This window comes from Zootoca vivipara, chromosome 13 (genome assembly GCF_963506605.1).
Source record: "Zootoca vivipara chromosome 13, rZooViv1.1, whole genome shotgun sequence".
Lineage (NCBI taxonomy): Eukaryota > Metazoa > Chordata > Lepidosauria > Squamata > Lacertidae > Zootoca > Zootoca vivipara.
This window is the reverse complement of record NC_083288.1, coordinates 42673716-42692200: the sequence shown is the minus strand read 5'-3', so window position 1 is coordinate 42692200 and position 18485 is coordinate 42673716. Positions and strand designations below refer to the sequence as shown.

Sequence of the window (18485 nt, the reverse complement as noted above, 5' to 3'; positions counted from 1 at the left end):
ATAAAAATGCAAAAGTAACATAGTTCCCGAAATATGATTAGATGGCTATCAATTGAATGGGATAATAACCAACATGGCTGCAAATATCCCATTGCTTTATCAAAGCTCATCTAAAATGAAAAAGAGCTATTTAAGGTGGATATGGGCTACAGAATGTTAGGTTTGTCAATCCTTTCTTCTTAGTTGCTCCCTACTGTTCAGCTGAGGCCTCATCAGAATAACAAAACATTTTGGGGAAAATATACAACCTAGTAAACCAGCACTGGAGGCTAAGATGGAGAATATCTCCACAGCCACCATATATTTTCCTCTTGTGCTCAGATAGGTGGGAACAAAGGACAGCCACACACTGCAAAAAACTAACATGCTGAAGGTGATTAACTTGGCTTCATTAAAACTGTCAGGTAACTTCCTGGCTAAGAAGGCTATAGTGAAGCTGGCAATGGCCAGTAAGCCCATAAAGCCAAAGACACAGTAGAACATGGTGACTGACCCTTCATTACATTGTAGAACAATTTCTTTAGTCACAGAGTGCATATCAATATCTGGGTATGGGGGAGAAGTTGTTAGCCATGCATTACAAAGAGCAGCTTGAATCGAGGTACAGGAAAGAACAATGGAGGTGGCCTGTTGTTTCCCCACCCATTTCCTCATGCTGGATCCTGGTTTGGTGATTCTGAAAGCAAGGACCACAATGACTGTCTTGGCCAGCACACAAGAAACTGCCACTGAAAATATCATGCCAAATGCTGTTTGCCGAAGGAGACATGTCACTTTCTCTGGTTGACCGATAAAGAGCAAAGCAGAAAGGAAGGCAAGAAGGAGGGAGGTGAGGAGAGTGTAGGTGAGGTTCCGGTTGTTGGCTTTGACTATGGGAGTGTCTCGGTGCTTAATGAAGACCCAAAGCACCAACGTTGTGATGAAAGAAAGGGAAAGAGCAAGAACTGCCAAAGTGATCCCCAAAGGCTCTCCATAAGACAAGAAACTGATGTCCTTTGGAATACATGAATCCCGTTCCATGTTTGGGTATTGATCTTGTGGGCACTGAAGGCATTCATCCGTGTCTGGAAAAGAAAATTCAAGCTTCTATGCAGTGCAGCACAATTTGTTTTCTACTAAAATAATCAAAATCAAAATGACAAAATATTAAATATCTGAAGGCATTCATCCATGTCTGGAAAAGAAAATTCAAGCTTCTATGCAGTGAGGCACAATCGTTCACTGAATCTCAAGTATTGAAAGAGTCATTCCCCCCATGTTGATGGGCTTTCTATGTGGGGCTTATCTGCCCCCCTATTTAATTAAGGATGGAAGAGGGAGGGAAGAAAGGAAGAAATAGAGAGAGGGATAACTCATATTTGTGGGTGTCTCTGGGTGACGCTGTGATGCTGGAACTATGCAGCAAGAGGATGGGAGGGTCGGGCAGGCAAGAGGGGGTGGCAGGGCGGGCGAGGGCGAGGCAAGGCACGGCCGCAGCCACGACGGCTCTGAGGCGTTGCTGCATATCAGCATAATATTTCAACAATGTCATGGGTTCAACCCCACCTTAGGAAAAAATTCCTGCATTGCAGGGGGTTGGACTAGATGACCCTTGTGGTACCTTCCGACTACAATTCTATGATTTTATTTTTTCAACGTAATGTACATAAATGTCTTAATACACGAGTGAAAGTACATTTGATAGGCTCTAGGCATGATACGTGTTACCTGTTTGGTTGGAAAACTTCCCTTGCGGACACAGTATGCAATCATAGCAGCAAAATGATTCCCCTTCCTTCTTTGTTTTATGGTAACCCAAAGGGCATTTATCATTACAAACAGAAAGGGGCTGCACCTGTCCACAAATGAAAGAAGAGAAAGTTTTCTCTTTTGCAAGCTTGTATACAAACATTTGGAATTGCGAATAACTCTGGAAGTAATGGATATGGCGCCTGGATCTCACCTGGTTAAAACTGCTGGGCCACACAATGGCTTCTTCACAAATGCTAAACGCTTCTTCTTGGGGAGCCATGGAGTCTATCTTTCCAACTCTTACTCTCTGAAAGGACTGATTTGGAAATGTGATCCAGTTTATAATATCAAATCCAGTCTCTATCTCTCCATTTTCATTGAAGGAAACTTTTTCCCCAACAGTATTATTAAATACTATCCTCTTGACAAAGTGGTTAAGCTAAAGATAATCAGGGTAAAGAAAATAAAACAAAGGCAATGCACATGTCAAAGACTGGTGATCATACCCACTTTATTACAGAACGCTTGAAAACCTTTATTCCTGGAAATCGTAGATATAGAGAGTGTAAGATGTGCACATACCACTTTTAATAAAGCAATCTTAACCCTGGCGGGCCAGCAGCAGAATGTGACAGGGAGGAATAGCCACAACTGCATCCACAGCTATTTCACACACACTTGCTGTGATGGAAGGGAAAAACAGCAAAACTCTACTCCATGCTCATCATTATCTCTTTTTGGAATGTACACAGATTTTCAACTATTTTTATAATCATTTGAATCTGGTGAGCCCTGTGGCTTTGACAAATTCACCGAGGAAGCAGGAAATCTATTGCTAGTATTCAGTGCTGCTATATACATTTTCAGGAAACAGAGACATCATGCCTCTGAAAACCAGGCACTAGGGAAAAATAGTGGGAGAAGACTACAACTAGAATGTCCTGCTTGAGGTCTTCCCCAAGCTATCTCGCTGGCTGCTACAGGAAGCCCTTGGACTGAACCAGCAGGATCCTTCCTTTGTTCTTACTATATTCAGGACATTACCTTCCATAACTCTTGATTCTGAAGTTTTACTCCTTCATCCACTATCAATCGGCCTTTGTATCTAGATGAATGCATGGCCTGCAATGCATGTGCTACGGCAAAGGCAGCTGTGTAGACACTGTAGCTGTGGCCAGTCATGCTCATTTCAATAACAGATGCAGGAAGAGTCTCCAGCTTCTCATCTCCACTGCAGATGTCTTCATCCTGTAGGTCTACCATAGAGTTGGGGAACTGACACCCAAATGCCTGCTCCCAGAAAACCCCAAGGAAGCCATCTTCTTTCTCTGAAGAAGGGTTTCTCAACAGAAGAAATTTCTGGAATCCTATAACCTCACTGGAGTGGACAGCAAAGGATATAGCACCATGGAGGAAGTCTATGTTCCAATCTCTTTGTAAAGGAAAGGAAGTGAACTCCATCTGGGCTGTCATAATCCAAACTTTACCATTTCTCTGTGTTGAGGGAAGCTCCTGTGCTAAAACATGGGAGAATGTCCTCAGGATGAGCATGGTCTCGATTTCACCATGCATGACCAACGCATTCACAGTGCTCCTCATAATGCTTTCTTTCATTTCAAATCCCTCTTCCACCATGTCTACAATATCACTGGAAAAAGACATTTTGGGAATTCTCGCAATGAAATCAAAGCAGATACCTCTCTGGGCAAACTTGTGCATCACATTCTGTTCAAATCTCTCTCCATTGTCATCCTGTGTAGAAATTACTCCAATCCATGTCCACTTGAAATATAGCAGTATCCGGAGAATTGCCTTATATTGAAGCTTCAGATTTGGGAACATTTGGTGATAGAAAGCAGCTTGGGTTTTCTTATCTATCACTGCCGGAGAGCCATATATGATCTAATGGAAATTTTAAAAAGCGACGTTAGGAGAAAAAGACCAATTCCACATTGTTTCTGTGGGGGAGACATACAGACATACAGCAAACAAAATTATTCAACCTGCATTGCAAATCAGCTTTATTATCTATATTTACAGACAGTTAATTCATCTGGAAATTCATAGAAATAATATGATTTACTCACAGGAAGGGCAATTCATATTTTTGCATCTATTATTGGCTTTACAACTAACTAACACAAGTCAGTTGTTGTGTTACAGCATGAGATAATGAAATTCTGTTGAAGGTCCTTTGTGTCATGTTCATTTTTAATATTAATGTTCTCTTTTATTTTTTAAACACTTGAAACCTTGAATGGACACAGGCTCACCGATCATGTGGAGTTTGTTAAACGTTTTTACTATATGTTGGGATTTGTTATTTATTTGATAATGTTGCATGCTATATCTCATTTTCAATTATATATTATATATGGTTGAATGTATCCAAATGTTAAAGGTTTTAGCAATCAAATTGCATGCATCTTATCTGTGGAATCTTATGCACAAGCATACAGCATTTTGAATTAGATACTGAATGCCAATTGCTGGGAATGACCAGTGTGGAGAGTGATGTTTGGTTCATGTCCTGCTTGTGGAATTCCAAAAGGCATTTGGATAGCTTCTTGGACAACAGAAGGCAGGGCTATATAGGCTCCTCGTTTGATCCAGTAGGGATTTAATAAAGAATACTCCTACTTAAAAATAATATTAAAATAATGATTTTTTATTTTTTACCCCACCAATTCTGGATGCCTCGCACTGCAAATAAAACGTTTAAAGGAAAACCTTTACAATAAAGAGATGAGCAAATTGCTTGTTAACCTTTCCTACATCTTACCTGTGGAAAGGTGAAATGTGGGGGTTTTCATTTATCTCCTTGACAGCAAATATCAAAGCCAGGATATGTTGGTAGATGTGGGTCATCACCCTGCAATTAGAGTTATTGTGAGAGTGGATTTCTTCCAAATATGACATATGCTTCTCTTCAGTTCCATGCATTTTTACTGAATACATTATTGTACAGCTAACAAACTCCACTAAACCCTAGAAAATAATAAATGCTATTATTTTGGTGATTTGGTGCAGGGAGGGAGAAAGACAAGGACCGAAACTAAAAAGTAATCCTCATCTCCAGTCACTGCTGTCTCACAGTTTCTTCCCTACAGACTGGAAATTCTTATATACTCCTAAGCATAAAATGGTATGATCATCTCAGTTCTGAAGGGTGATGTGGCAGATACATGACATTCAGATACATGACATTACAAAGGAACATTTAGAAGAACAAAAAGCAAATGCCAAAGCCTTACACAGTGTCTTCAAAGATGTCATTAGAAGGGAGTTTTCTGAAAGTGATTGGAATGGAAAATCTATATATCTGAGCTATAATGCTGGCAATGATGAAGTCTCCTGGTTGGTAAAACCAGGCACTGATTTGTATTATTAGTATCAACCACAAGTTTCCTTTCCATCATATTCCTAACCTACCCAGTTTTCCAACTCCTGCCTCCCTCAATAGTTATTCCACATTCTGTAATTTTTGATTTTTTTTCCTGAAAACATTTGTATGTTGTCGAGCTTATACAAACATCTGCTTCCGGATCCCCAGTTGAGCTAGGTGACCAGGTTGAGGACGTTACACTACGAATCCCTCATTCTATACATCTTTGCCAGTTTTACAGGCGCCAGGTACCAGCGATAGAATATCTTCATTACATTCTCCTTCAATGCAGTACATGCCGTGAATTTCAAATTCCATTCCATAATTTTATCCATGCATCAAACTCAATATTATATCCAAAATTAATTGCCCATTTTATCATAACTCCTCTCACTTCCTTGTCTTTAGTATACCAATTCAATAACAAATTATACATTTTTGACAATAATTTACTTTTACTTCCTAGCAACTCAATTTGGAATTTGGATTTCTTCTTTTCAACGCCTAATTTCCTCTTTTCTGCATTGAACAAAACATATACTTGGTGATACTGTATCCAACCTTTAAATCTGTCCTTAATCTGCTCGTATGGTTTTAACTTGAGCAGGACAGTCTTGAGCAGGTCGGCCGCCCTGGCGCTGAGGGGTGGGGATCGTTCCGGTGCCCCCGCCCTCGCAGGGTGCAGCATGGCTTCCGCGCGGCTTTGCCACGCAGCGCCCAGCCTACCAGCCCGGCGCCCTGGCGCCCCGCGCCACCGGGACTCTACCTAGAGCCGGCCCTGAACTTGAGTCCCTGTTCTGTTTCCACTATAATTTCTTCATAGGCCACCACCTTCTCATCCATATTTAACTTTTTAACCGTCAATACATTTACTGGTGACACCCACCATGGAGTCTTCCTTTCTAATAAATTTTTATTTCTCTCCCACACCTCGTAAACTGATCTTCGGATTACATGGTTAAGGAAGCCTCTATGTACTTTAGTCTTATTATGCCATAAATATGAATGCCACCCAAAACTATTCTGATATCCCTCCAAATCCAGAATATCTGTATCATCCAACAGAATCCAATCTCTCAGCCAGCAAAGGCAGGATGCTTCATAATAAAGCTTGAGGTCTGGCATGGCAAAGCCACCTTTTTCCTTTTTGCCAATCAATAATTTGTTTTTAATCCTAGGTTTCTTTCCCAGCCATACAAATCTTGATAATATTTTCTGCCATTCTTTGAATTGTCCAAGCCCTTTAATTACAGGGATATTTTGAAATAGAAACAACATTTTGGGCAAAACGTTCATCTTTACTGCTGCTATTCTTCCTAGAAATGATAATTTCAATCTAGTCCATGTTTCCAAATCCTTTTTAATTTTTTTCCAGGTGGTTTCATAATTGTCTTTAAATAAATTTGTATTTTTTGCTGTCAACCAAATACCTAAATATTTTACTTTTTTAATCACCGTGATTTCAATTTCCTTTTGCAATTCTTCTCTCTCCTCTTTGGACATATTCTTAACCAATATTTTTGTCTTATTTTTATTGAGTTTAAATCCCGCCACTTGACCAAACTCCTCCATCATCACCAACGTTTCTCACAAACTTATTTTGGGTTGTTCCACAGTAAGAACCAAGTCATCCGCATATGCCTTTAGTTTATATTCCTTGACTCCAACCTTTATTCCTCTACCTTCTGCCTGTTCTCTCAAATATTTATTCAGGATCTCTAGGACCGTAATGAACAATAAAGGTGACAGTGGACACCCTTGTCTGCTGCCTTTGGATATATCAAATTTGTCCTCAAATTATTATTAATTATTAATTTCGCATTTTGTTCGGAGTATATCGCCCCAATTCCTTTCAGAAAAGTTTCTCCTATTCCCATTGCTCTTAAATTCTCCAACATGAAATGCCATGATATATTATCGAACGCTTTCATAGCATCAATGAACATCAGCGCTGCCTGTTTATCGCTCCTGATCTCTAAATACTCAATGACACCCACTATATTTCTGACATTATCTCTTAATTGCCTGCCGGGTAAAAATCCGGCTTGGTCTTTGTGGATCATTTCCTTTAAGACCATTTTCATTCTCTGAGCCAGGATGTCTGCAAATAACTTGTAATCGTTATTCAGCAACGAGATGGGTCTGTAGTTCTTAACGTTGGAGGGATCTGTGTCTTTTTTCAGAATTAAAGTAATATATGTCTCCTTCCATGTATTGGGGATTTTACCATTATTTAATATATTATGGTATTCATTACTTCCCATAGCACCGGTGTCAGGAGACCACCAAGCACTTTGTAATATTTTGCCGAAAAGCCGTCCGGTCCTGGGGGCTTTCCTAATTTCATCTTTTTTATCGCCGTGTCGATTTCATAGGTTATTATGTCCTTATTTAATAATTCCATTTTCTCTGGTGATATCTTCTGTAATTTATGCTTTTGGATATATTTATCAATTTTATTTTCATCTTCCTTCTCTTTTCTATATAAATCCTTATAAAATCTTTGGAAAGCCTTTCTTATTTCTTTAGCATCTTCAATCTCTTTTTCTTACTCTCTTAATAATATTAATTTATTAATTGCATTTTGTTTTTGCCGCATCTTTATCTGCCAAGCTAACAGCCTGCCTGTTTTGTTAGCTGACTCAAAATTTCTTTGTCTCAGCATCCTAATTTTCCACTCTACCTCTTGATTAACCAACATGGAAAACTGCATCTGCAACATTTTTATATTCTGTTTTATTGTTTCGTCCTTAGGTTTAATTGTTAGCAGTATTTCATTTTCCATGAGGTGATTCAGGATTTCTTCCTTCTTTTTCCCTCTCTCCTTTTTCTCGTGACTATTTTTCTGAATTAAGAAACCCCTCATCACCGCCTTGCTAGCATCCCATACTGTGTCAATAGGTACTTCCTAATTTAAATTCCATTTGAAATAATCTTTTATTGTTTCTTTGGCTTTTCCCACAATTTCCTTATCATTAAACAGGCTTTCACTCATTCACCATCTAAAAGATGTTTTGTCTTTCATTCTCATTTCCAAATATAACGGGTTATGGTCAGCTAGCGTTCTTGGCAAAATGTCAATTTTTAAGACTCTGGGGATCATTTCCTTAAAAATCCAAATATAGTCTTTTCTTCCAAAACTTTGATTGGGTTCCGAGAAGAATGTAAATTGCTTTGTTGTTGGATTTTTAAGTCTCCATATATCAATTAATCCCATATTATCCACCAACTCGAAGAAAGATTTCAGTACAGTAGTTTGCCTCCATATTTGTCCATTCTTTCACTGATCTATATAAATCTGGCATCACTACCCCATTGCAATCTCCCATTAGAATAATCCTTGAATCTAAATAATCCAATAATTTCTCATTTAATTTCGAATAAAATTCGGCCTTTTTATCGTTTGGGGCATAGATACCAACCAGAATTATTTTTTCACCCTGCAGATTGACTTGGACTATCAATATCCTTCCTTCCTCATCTTTGGTTAACAATTTAGGTTCATATTTCTCTTTTATATACATAACTACTCCTCAATTTTTATTTACATTTGATGAAACAAACTCATTCCCCAGTCTTTTATTTATCAATATTCTTTTGTGTGTGTTTTTGCAATATGAGTTTCCTGTAAACAGATTATATCTAGATTCCGTTTTTTCAAAATACCGTATATTCCAGCATACAAGGCGACCAGATGTATAAGACAACCCCCCAACCTTTCAAGATAAAATATAGTATTTGGGATATACTCTATATTTTAACTCGAAAATGTCTGCAGCGATTTCTGGTCCCCATATCCTAAATGTCCGCAGCGCCAGAGGTTACCCTGCCTAGCTAGCCCCCAATAAAGCCCCTTTGAGGCTCTAATCTAGTCCCTGCCTGAGCCATATCTGACATGTAAGATCTATCTAAGTTCTTCCCAATTCTTATTTAACAGTTTAATTGTAAGGGTCTAACTCAAAACTCTCCACTCCTTTTCGATTGGTGGACACAACACACAGCTCAGCTTGGAATCTGTGTCCTGAGGGCTTTAAAACTTTTTGTTTCTACCCCTTTGTTTTGTTTCTATGTCTATGTGCCTTCTTTATTATTGCAACAATAAAGATGCAATAATATTAATGAATAAATGAATAAAATGTCAACTTTCAAGTCAAATGCTGACTTCTCTTGTGGTACTTTCTTCTTCTGAATATCTGATTATACGGAACGCCTTTTGTTGATGTGAATCAGTAGCCGCCTCGAAATCTCTTGCTATCCCGGGGAGATACATGGTTTATTCTGCAAGGTCTCACAGAAATTGTAATTCTGAATAGGTGATTATCTCCCTTATGATTATCTAATTATCTACTTAATTGTGATTACATGCTACATCTTCTGCTCTCAAGACTGCTGTAGTAACCCTGACGAAAACTACAAGCCACAAGGATTCAATAACTATCCCCCATCCAATTTGGTGTGAGGGCTTTATAAATCGATCATAGACATTTTAGATGGCACAGTCTGAGTCACACATCATCGTTTGTGGGGTCATTCAAATCAGGCTGTGGGACTCAACACAGAACCCAGTAAGGCATAATGTGGAGGCAAGAGAATGGGTGTAGAGAGGGAATTCTTTCACAGAAGCTACTGCCATTGGCAGTCCTGATCTTTTTGCCTCTGGTGGCATTCAAGACGCCTGACATCAAATGCAGTGTCAGCAACTCCCTTCCCATTCTCCACAAGTTTTACCAACCAGGAGACTTCATCATTGCCAGCATTATAGCTCAGATATATAGATTTTCCATTCCAATCACTTTCAGAAAACTCCCTGCTAATGACATCTTTGAAGACACTGTGTAAGGCTTTCGTGTTTGTTTTTTGTTCTTCTAAATGTTCCTTTGTAATGTCATGTCTCTGAATGTCATGTATCTGCCACATCACCCTTCAGAACTGAGATGATCATACCATTTTATGCTTAGGAGTATATAAGAATTTCCAGTCTGTAGGGAAGAAACTGTGAGACAGCAGTGACTGGAGATGAGGATTACTTTTTAGTTTCGGTCCTTGTCTTTCTCCCTCCATACCCCAAATCATCAAAATCCTAGCATTTAATATTTTCTAGGGTTTGTTGTTGTTGTTGTTTAGTTGTTTAGTCGTGTCCGACTCTTCGTGACCCCATGGACCATAACATGCCAGGCACTCCTGTCTTGCACTGCCTCCCGCAGTTTGGTCAAACTCATGTTCGTAGCTTCGAGAACACTGTCCAACCATCTTGTCCTCTGTCGTCCCCTTCTCCTAGTGCCCTCAACCTTTCCCAACATCAGGGTCTTTTCCAAGGATTCTTCTCTTCTCATGAGGTGGCCAAAGTATTGGAGCCTCAGCTTCACGATCTGTCCTTCCAGGGAGCACTCAGGGCTGATTTCCTTAAGAATGGATAGGTTTGATCTTCTAGCAGTCCATGGGACTCTCAAGAGTCTCCTCCAGCACCATAATTCAAAAGCATCAATTCTTCGGCGATCAGCCTTCTTTATGGTCCAGCTCTCACTTCCATACATCACTACTGGGAAAACCATAGCTTTAACTATACGGACCTTTGTCGGCAAGGTGATGTCTCTGCTTTTTAAGATGCTGTCTAGGTTTGTCATTGCTTTTCTCCCAAGAAGCAGGCGTCTTTTAATTTTGTGACTGCTGTCACCATCTGCAGTGATCAAGGAGCCCAAGGGTTTAGTGGAGTTTATTAGCAATACGATAATGTATTCAGTAAGAATGCATGGAAGTGAAGAGAAGCATATGTCATATTTGGAAGATTGGAAGAAATCCACTCTCACAGTAACTCTAATTGCAGGGTGATGACCCACATCTACCAACATATCCTGGCCTTGATATTTGCTGTCAAGGAGATCAATGAAAACCCCGACATTTCACCTAATGTCACCCTGGGGTTCCATATCTATAATAGCTATTTTGATGTAAGGTGGACCTATCATGCCTCATTGGAACTCTTCTCTACACTGGGCAAAATAACCCCCAACTACAAATGTGATAGACAGAACAATCCAGGAGCAGTCATTGGGGGACCTGTCTCTGAAGTCTGTCTCCACATGGGAGATATCCCAAGCATCTATAAGATTCCACAGGTAAGATGTATGCATGCAGTAGGAAAGGTTAACAAGCAATTTGCTCATCTCTTTACTTGTAAAGGTTTTCCTTTTAAACATTTTATTTGCAGTGCGAGGCATCCAGAATTGGTGGGGTAAAAATAATAAATCATTGTTTTTAAATTATTATTAAGTAGGACTATTCTTCATTAAATCCCTACTGGATCAAACCAGGAACCTATATACCCCTGCCTTCTGTTCTCCAAGAAGCTATCGAAATGCCTTTTGGAATTCCACAAGTAGGACATGAACAAAACATCACTCTCCACACTGGTCATTCCCAGCAATTGGCATTCAGTATCTAATTCAAAATGCTGTACGCTTTAATAATTCAAGGTATGACATATAAAATGTATGATTCAGACATATAAAATGTATAATTGAAAATGAGACACTATCAAATAAATAACAAATCCCAACATATAGTAAAAATGTTTAACAAACTCCAAATGATCAGTCAGTCTGTGGCCAGTCAAGGTTTCAAGTGTGCAAAAAATTAAAGAGAACATTAAGATTAACAATGACCAATAGACAAAGGACCTTAAAAAGAATTTCATTATAATAATCTCATGCTGTAACACAACAACTGACTTGTGTTAGTTGTAAAGGCACTACCCTAACCTGAAGGGGATAGAGCCAATAATAGATGAAAACAACAGGAATTGCCCTTCCTTTGTATATTGGAAGTAAATCATATTATTTCTATGGATTTCCGGATGAATTAACTGTCTGTAAATATAAATAATAAAGCTGATTTGCAATGCAGGTTGAATAATTGTGATTGCATCAGTATGTCTCCCCCACATAAACCATGTGGGATTGGTCTTTTTCTCCTAACGTCGCTTTTTAAAATTTCCATTAGATCATATATGGCTCTCCGGCAGTGATAGATAAGAAAACCCAAGCTGCTTTCTATCACCAAATGTTCCCAAATCTGAAGCTTCAATATAAGGCAATTCTCCAGCTACTGCTATATTTCAAGTGGACATGGATTGGGGTAATTTCTGGGCATGATGTCAATGGAGAGAAGTTTGAACAAAATATGATCCCCCTGTTTGCCCAGAGAGGTATCTGCTTTGATTTCATAGTGAGAATTCCCAAAATGTCTTTTTCCAGTGATATTGTAAACATGGTGGAAGAGGGATTTGAAATGAAAGAAAGCATTACGAGGAGCACTGTGAATGCATTGGTCATGCATGGTGAAATCGAAACCATGCTCATCCTGAGGACACTCTCCCATGTTTTAGCACAGGAGCTTCCCTCAACAAACAGAAATGGTAAAGTTTGGATTATGACAGCCCAGATGGAGTTCACTTCCTTTCCTTTACAAAGAGATTGGAACATAGACTTCCTACATGGTGCTATATCCTTTGCTGTCCACTCCAGTGAGGTTGTAGGATTCCAGAAATTTCTTCTGTTGAGAAACCCTACTTCAGAGAAAGAAGATGGCTTCCTTGGGGTTTTCTGGGAGCAGGCATTTGGGTGTCGGTTCCCCAACTCTATGGTAGACCTACAGGATGAAGACATCTGCAGTGGAGATGAGAAGTTGGAGACTCTTCCTGCATCTGTTATTGAAATGAGCATGACTGGCCACAGCTACAGTGTCTACACAGCTGCCTTTGCCATAGCACATGCATTGCAGGCCATGCATTCATCTAGATACAAAGGCCGATTGATAGTGGATGAAGGAGTAAAACTTCAGAATCAAGAGTTGTGGAAGGTAATGTCCTGAATACACTGAGAACAAAGGCAGGATCCTGCTGGCTCAGTCCAAGAGCTTCCTATAGCAGACAACCAGACAGCTTGGGGAAGCCATCAAGCAGGATATTTGGGCAATAATATTCTCCCACTGTTCTTCTCCAGTGCCTGGTTTTCAGAGGCATGGTGTATTCATTTCTGAAGAACATCTATATCTGCCTTGAATATTAGCACTAGCTTTTCCTGAAATTTTGTGGAAATTCCAAAAAGATATGATGATGAGAATGGAGTAGGATTTTGCTGCCCCTGCCTTCCACCACAGCAGGTGTAAATGACAACAGCTGTGGATGCAGAATTGGCTAATCCTCCCTGTCATATTCTGTTGCTGCCCTGCCTGGGCTAGGATTCCTTTATTAATTACTATCTCAAGGTGGTATATGCACATCTTCTACTCTCTATATCTATGATTACTCAGCATAAAGCTTTGCAAAATTCTGTAATCAAGTGGGAATTATTGCCAGCCTTTGACAAATCCTAAAGAATTGCCTTTGTTTTCTTTTCTTTGCCCTGCCTTTCTTTAGCTTAACCACTTTGTTAAGTGGATAGTATTCAATAATAGTGCTGGGGAAAAGGTTTGCTTCAATGAAAATGGAGAGATAGAGGCTGGATTTGATGTTATAAACTGGGTCACATTTCCCAATCAGTCCTTTTGGAGAGTCAAAGTTGGAAAGATAGACTCCATGGCTCCCCAAGAAGAAGCATTTAGCATTTGGGAAGATGCCATTGTGTGGCCCAGCAGCTTTAACCAGGTGAGGTCCATTCATTTTTGTTGCATATCTATTACTTCCAGAATGATTCACAGTTCACCTACTGACATCGCTCACTTCTGTGTTTACCCACAGCTTTAGTGTAGAAGTGGAAGAATGTTTGAAAATGTTGTGTCAATTAAGTGACAGTTCTTCAAGTTTCCAGAATGTAGTGCACTTTTGATACGCAAGTTGCAAAAGAGAAAACTTTCTCTTCTTTCATTTGTGGACAGGTGCAGCCCCTTTCTGTTTGTAATGATAAATGCCCTTTGGGTTACCATAAAGCAAAGAAGGAAGGGGAGCCATTTTGCTGCTATGACTGCATTCAATGTCCTGAAGGGACGTTTTCCAACCAGATCGGTAAGAGACATAATATATAGAGCCTTTCTTTTTCTTTTTCTTCAAATCAATTTTTATTAGATTTTCACTTACAAATCAATCATATCAAACCGATTATTCCAAATTATACAAATAGATATCTATTAAACCAAATTTTATGCCAAATTGTAAAAAAATTGCTTCCCCATGCTTCAAATTCTGAGGGTTCTGAATATCAATAATTGCTGCCATTCTAATCAAAGTTCCAAGTTCTTTCCAGTCCTTTTAATCCAACAAAGTCCTGATCTTTTCCAACAGCCTCTGAAATGGTTTCAGGCGAGATTTACCACAAAGCCTATGTTGCTGTGAGGATTTTTCTGTCCAGCTTCCCCATAAATCCTTGCATTCTTTTTCCAGACTGGGATATTTTCCAAGCTCTACCAACTGTTTATCACGGACAGACAAACCGTTTAAGTCATGTCCAGGCTTCTGCTCATTAATTCCTCCGGTTGTGGATTCGCAGTCTTTCTGGGCAGGGTCAGCCAATTCCAGATCTTGTAACAAACCCGTGGCTCCCCCTGCCCTTTGACTGCTTTCCACTCCCCGGCCTCCATTTTTAGCGAGCTCAATTAAAAGTGCATCACAAGTCGTAAATCTTCTTAAAAACCGTCCACCCAGCCTTTCAAATGAAGTGTCACTCGGGTATTCAGAAATCCATTTCCCTTTTGTTGAGAAGATTTTTCAGAATTCAGTGAATGATGTGGTTCTTGATATGATGATACGGCAGGATATACTTAACCACAGCAGTCCCAAGTCATTGAGAGCTGGTCACTATCTAAGAAAAATAAGGGGGGGGGCAACCACCACTCTCTCAGAAGAAGATATAGTGTTTTTGGAGTATCAGTATCAAAACCTTTATTGGCATCACTTACAAACATTCAAAGTAAATAGGCCAGTACGATCTCATCGCCATATCATCAGTACAGTCACTTGCCAAAGGGAAGAGGGGCCAACAATCTATTTCACCTCTGTGGGTCTCCAACAAGGGCAGGGTCCTGTAATGTACTTTGGTGGCAAAAGATCAAATAGAGGAATTTAGCTACTGTCTTGGTGAGCTCCTGATCTCTCCCCTGTAATAGGAAGCATATAACCTCCGTCTCCAGTTTCCATATTGGGATACATAGTTGGTCTAGGAATTGTTGTCGGAGATCATCATACATTTACATTTGAGGACCATGTGAGCTAGAGTTTCCACTAGGTGGGCATCACATGGGCAGATCCTATCTCCTTCTGCCATCCCCACAAACCTACCCCAAAGGAGATTAGAGGGATTAGAACTGAACCTTTCCAGCGAAAAAGTCCTTCTTTCTTGCAGGTTAAACAAAAATTGTAAATAATTGGGGTTAAATTCCTGCACCCGAGAGAGTCAAAAATAAAAAGGGTAGCATGTTTTTTCCGCAGCTGAAATTAGTTCCTGGCGCTCTATGTCCCATAATCTAGTTTTTAACATGGCTTTGGCAAAACAGTTGTAGTCCTGGGGAAGGGAAGGAGTCTGACAGAACTTTACTAAGTAAAGTGTCTTTGTCTGCTGAAAAGCAAATGTTTAGCCAGCATAAAAGAAAACTCCTCTAGGCAACTGTCTCTAGCTTATGTTGGCCTCTCTCAAGACATAAGGCTGCATAAGATACACAGCATGGGAGAGTGAAAATCTTAAATAGAAAGGCTGTCTGCACTCGCTCCACTGACTGGCTAAACCCGGACATCCAGATTGGAATTCCATAGAGCAGTTGAGCTCTAACTTTGGCATTAAAAACCTTTAGGGCAGAAGAGATGTATTGGTTACCTCTTGTGACAAAGAAGGGCATTATGGCCTGCCTAGGCAGCTTACTGGCATTTACCGGAGGACCACCGGAGCCTGTGATGGAAAGTGATCCCCAGATAGTTGAACAGGCTGGATGTGTTTCCCACCAAAAACCCAACTATAGCTCTTACGAGAATTCCCGAAAACCATTATTTTGCTATTATCGAAGTTCATGCTCATTTTCATTCTGGACAGATAGTCAATACAGGTATTTAACAGATGCTTTAAGCCAATTCTTGTCCGTGAGAACAGAATCATGTCATCTGCATATAGGAGGATAGGAATTTTTGATGCGTTGAGGTTTGGGCTGTGAGTGTCCACCAGTTTTAATAATGGGGCAAGGCCATTGAAGAAGAGGTTAAAGAGAGAGGGAGCAAGTACACAACCCTGTTTCACACCTTGATTTATAAAAACAGGGTCTGAGACCTTGTCCCCTGGGATTATTCTTATACGACAGGTGTTATTTGAGTAAAGCTTTTTAATCAGGAAAAGTAACCTAGGATCTAGGCCTAATGACTCCAGTTTGGACCATAACAACCCCCTATCGACTGAATCAAAAGCAGCCTTGAGATCTAAAAAGGCCACGTATAGGCCATCTTTATGGTACCGTGTGTACTCATACCTGCCAAGTCTCTCGTGGAGAAATCCAGGATCGGCAGCTGTGCAACACCGAAAGTTGCGTAGATGCAACTTCCGGTGTCGCTTTGCCCATCTATGGGCACCAAAAATGTCCGGCGCTAGTGCTGGAAGTCACGTCTACGCATGTCCGGAAGTGCGTAGACGCAACTTCCGGTGTCGGCGCTGGCCATTTTCGATGCCCATCGATGGGCAAAGCGACACTGGAAGTTGCGTCTACGCATTTCCGGACATGCGTAGACGCGACCTCTGGCGCCAGCCATTTTCTGGTGCCCATAGAAAGGCAAAGCGGCACCAGACAAATGGCCGCCAACAGGAGCCAAAATAAGGGAGATTAACGGGAAACGGTAAGGAAAAATGGGGTTTCCCGGGAAATACGGGGTACTTGGCAGCTATGTGTGTACTTGGAGGCTAATTGGGCTAACACTATACAGTTACACAAGGTGGATTTCCCTGGCCTAAACCCTGCCTGCTCTGGACCTATGATGGTGTTCATGTCAAGCCACATGGTTAGTTTGGATAATAGATGTTTTGGATACAATTTCCCCATATTTGATAATACAGTAGACTTATTGGTCGATAGTTAGACGGCAGCTTTTTGGAGAGAATATCTGAAGATTGTAGAGTTACAACTACAACTTTTGAGGAAAGCTAAAGGTGAAACAGCCTCTCCCTCTTAAGGAAAAGGCACAAAGAGGGCTCAGCATGTTCAGTGACCATAGAAAAAGTCACGGAAAATGCAAAAATAACTTTCAACTCATATTTAATATTTTGTAATTTAAATTTTTATTATTTTAGTAGAAAGCAAAATGTGCTGCAACACATAGAAACTTGGATTTTCATTTTCAGATATGGATGAATGCCTTCAGTGCCCACAAGATCATTACCCAAACATGGAACGGGATTCATGTATTCCAAAGGACATCAGTTTCTTGTCTTATGGAGAACCTTTGGGGATCGCTTTGGCAATTCTTGCTCTTTCCCTTTCTTTCACCACAGCTTTGGTGCTTTGGGTCTTCATTAAGCACCGGGAAACTCCCATAGTCAGAGCCAACAACCAGAACCTCACCTACACTCTCCTCACCTCCCTCCTTCTTGCCTTCCTTTGTGCTTTGCTATTTATTGGTCAACCAGAGAAAGTGACATGTCTCCTTCGACAAGCAGCATTTGGCATGATATTTTCAGTGGCAGTTTCTTGTGTGTTGGCTAAGACAATCATTGTGGTCCTTGCTTTCAGAGTCACCAAACCAGGTTCCAGGATGCGGAAATGGGTGGGGAAACAACAGGCCATTTCCATTGTTCTTTCCTGCTCCCTGATTCAAGCTGCTCTTTGTACTGTGTGGTTGGCAACGTCTTCCCCATTCCCAGATCTTGATATGCACTCTGTGACTAAAGAAATTGTTCTGCAGTGTAATGAAGGGTCAGTCACCATGTTCTACTGTGTCTTGGGCTTTATGGGCTTACTGGCCATTGCAAGCTTCACTATAGCCTTCCTAGCCAGGAACTTACCTGACAGTTTTAATGAAGCCAAGTTCATCACCTTCAGCATGTTGGTTTTTTGCAGTGTGTGGCTGTCCTTTGTCCCCACTTATCTGAGCACAAGAGGGAAATATATGGTGGCTGTGGAGATCTTTTCCATCTTAGCCTCCAGTGCTGGTTTACTAGGTTGTATATTTTCCCCAAAATGTTTTGTTATTCTGATGAGGCCTCAGCTGAACAGTAGGGAGCAACTAAGAAGAAAGGATTGACATATCTAACATTCTGTATCTCTTTTCCATCTTAGATGAGCTTTGATAAAGCAATGGGATATTTGCAACCAAATTGGTTATTATCCCATTCAGTTGATAGCTATCTTATCATATTTAAACCAGAAATGGGAACTATGTTACTTTTGCATTTTTATTTTTAAATTT

General features: G+C 40.2%; 2 protein-coding genes across 2 annotated transcripts; one reads left to right on the top strand and one right to left on the bottom strand.

The window, feature by feature from the left end:
• Positions 1 to 165: 165 nt before the first annotated feature.
• Positions 166 to 3573, bottom strand: LOC118095002 (vomeronasal type-2 receptor 26-like). The gene is made up of 4 exons (XM_035135839.2): positions 2776 to 3573; positions 1943 to 2170; positions 1708 to 1834; positions 166 to 1064 (listed from the first exon to the last, which is right to left on the bottom strand). Exons 1-4 carry the CDS (start codon positions 3571 to 3573, stop codon positions 166 to 168), a joined length of 2052 nt encoding a protein of 683 aa, XP_034991730.1.
• A 6283-nt stretch (positions 3574 to 9856) lies between these two features.
• LOC118079444 (vomeronasal type-2 receptor 26-like) lies at positions 9857 to 18320 on the top strand. The gene is made up of 6 exons (XM_060281294.1): positions 9857 to 9951; positions 10941 to 11232; positions 12116 to 12973; positions 13533 to 13760; positions 13991 to 14117; positions 17422 to 18320. The coding sequence occupies exons 2-6, from the start codon at positions 10945 to 10947 to the stop codon at positions 18318 to 18320; spliced, it is 2400 nt and encodes a 799-aa protein (XP_060137277.1). The 5' UTR covers positions 9857 to 9951; positions 10941 to 10944.
• Positions 18321 to 18485: the final 165 nt, after the last annotated feature.

Excerpts from the sequence above, each read along its gene's own strand:
- LOC118095002 (XM_035135839.2), bottom strand. The coding sequence starts at position 3,573 with ATGTTCCCAAATCTGAAGCTTCAATATAAGGCAATTCTCCGGATACTG. Across the intron at positions 2,171-2,775 it reads AGAATCAAGAGTTATGGAAG|CTTAACCACTTTGTCAAGAG; the intron begins GTAATGTCCTGA and ends GATTATCTTTAG. Across the intron at positions 1,835-1,942 it reads GGCCCAGCAGTTTTAACCAG|GTGCAGCCCCTTTCTGTTTG; the intron begins GTGAGATCCAGG and ends ATTTGTGGACAG.
- LOC118079444 (XM_060281294.1), top strand. The coding sequence starts at position 10,945 with ATGACCCACATCTACCAACATATCCTGGCCTTGATATTTGCTGTCAAG. Across the intron at positions 11,233-12,115 it reads GCATCTATAAGATTCCACAG|ATCATATATGGCTCTCCGGC; the intron begins GTAAGATGTATG and ends AATTTCCATTAG. Across the intron at positions 12,974-13,532 it reads AGAATCAAGAGTTGTGGAAG|CTTAACCACTTTGTTAAGTG; the intron begins GTAATGTCCTGA and ends GCCTTTCTTTAG.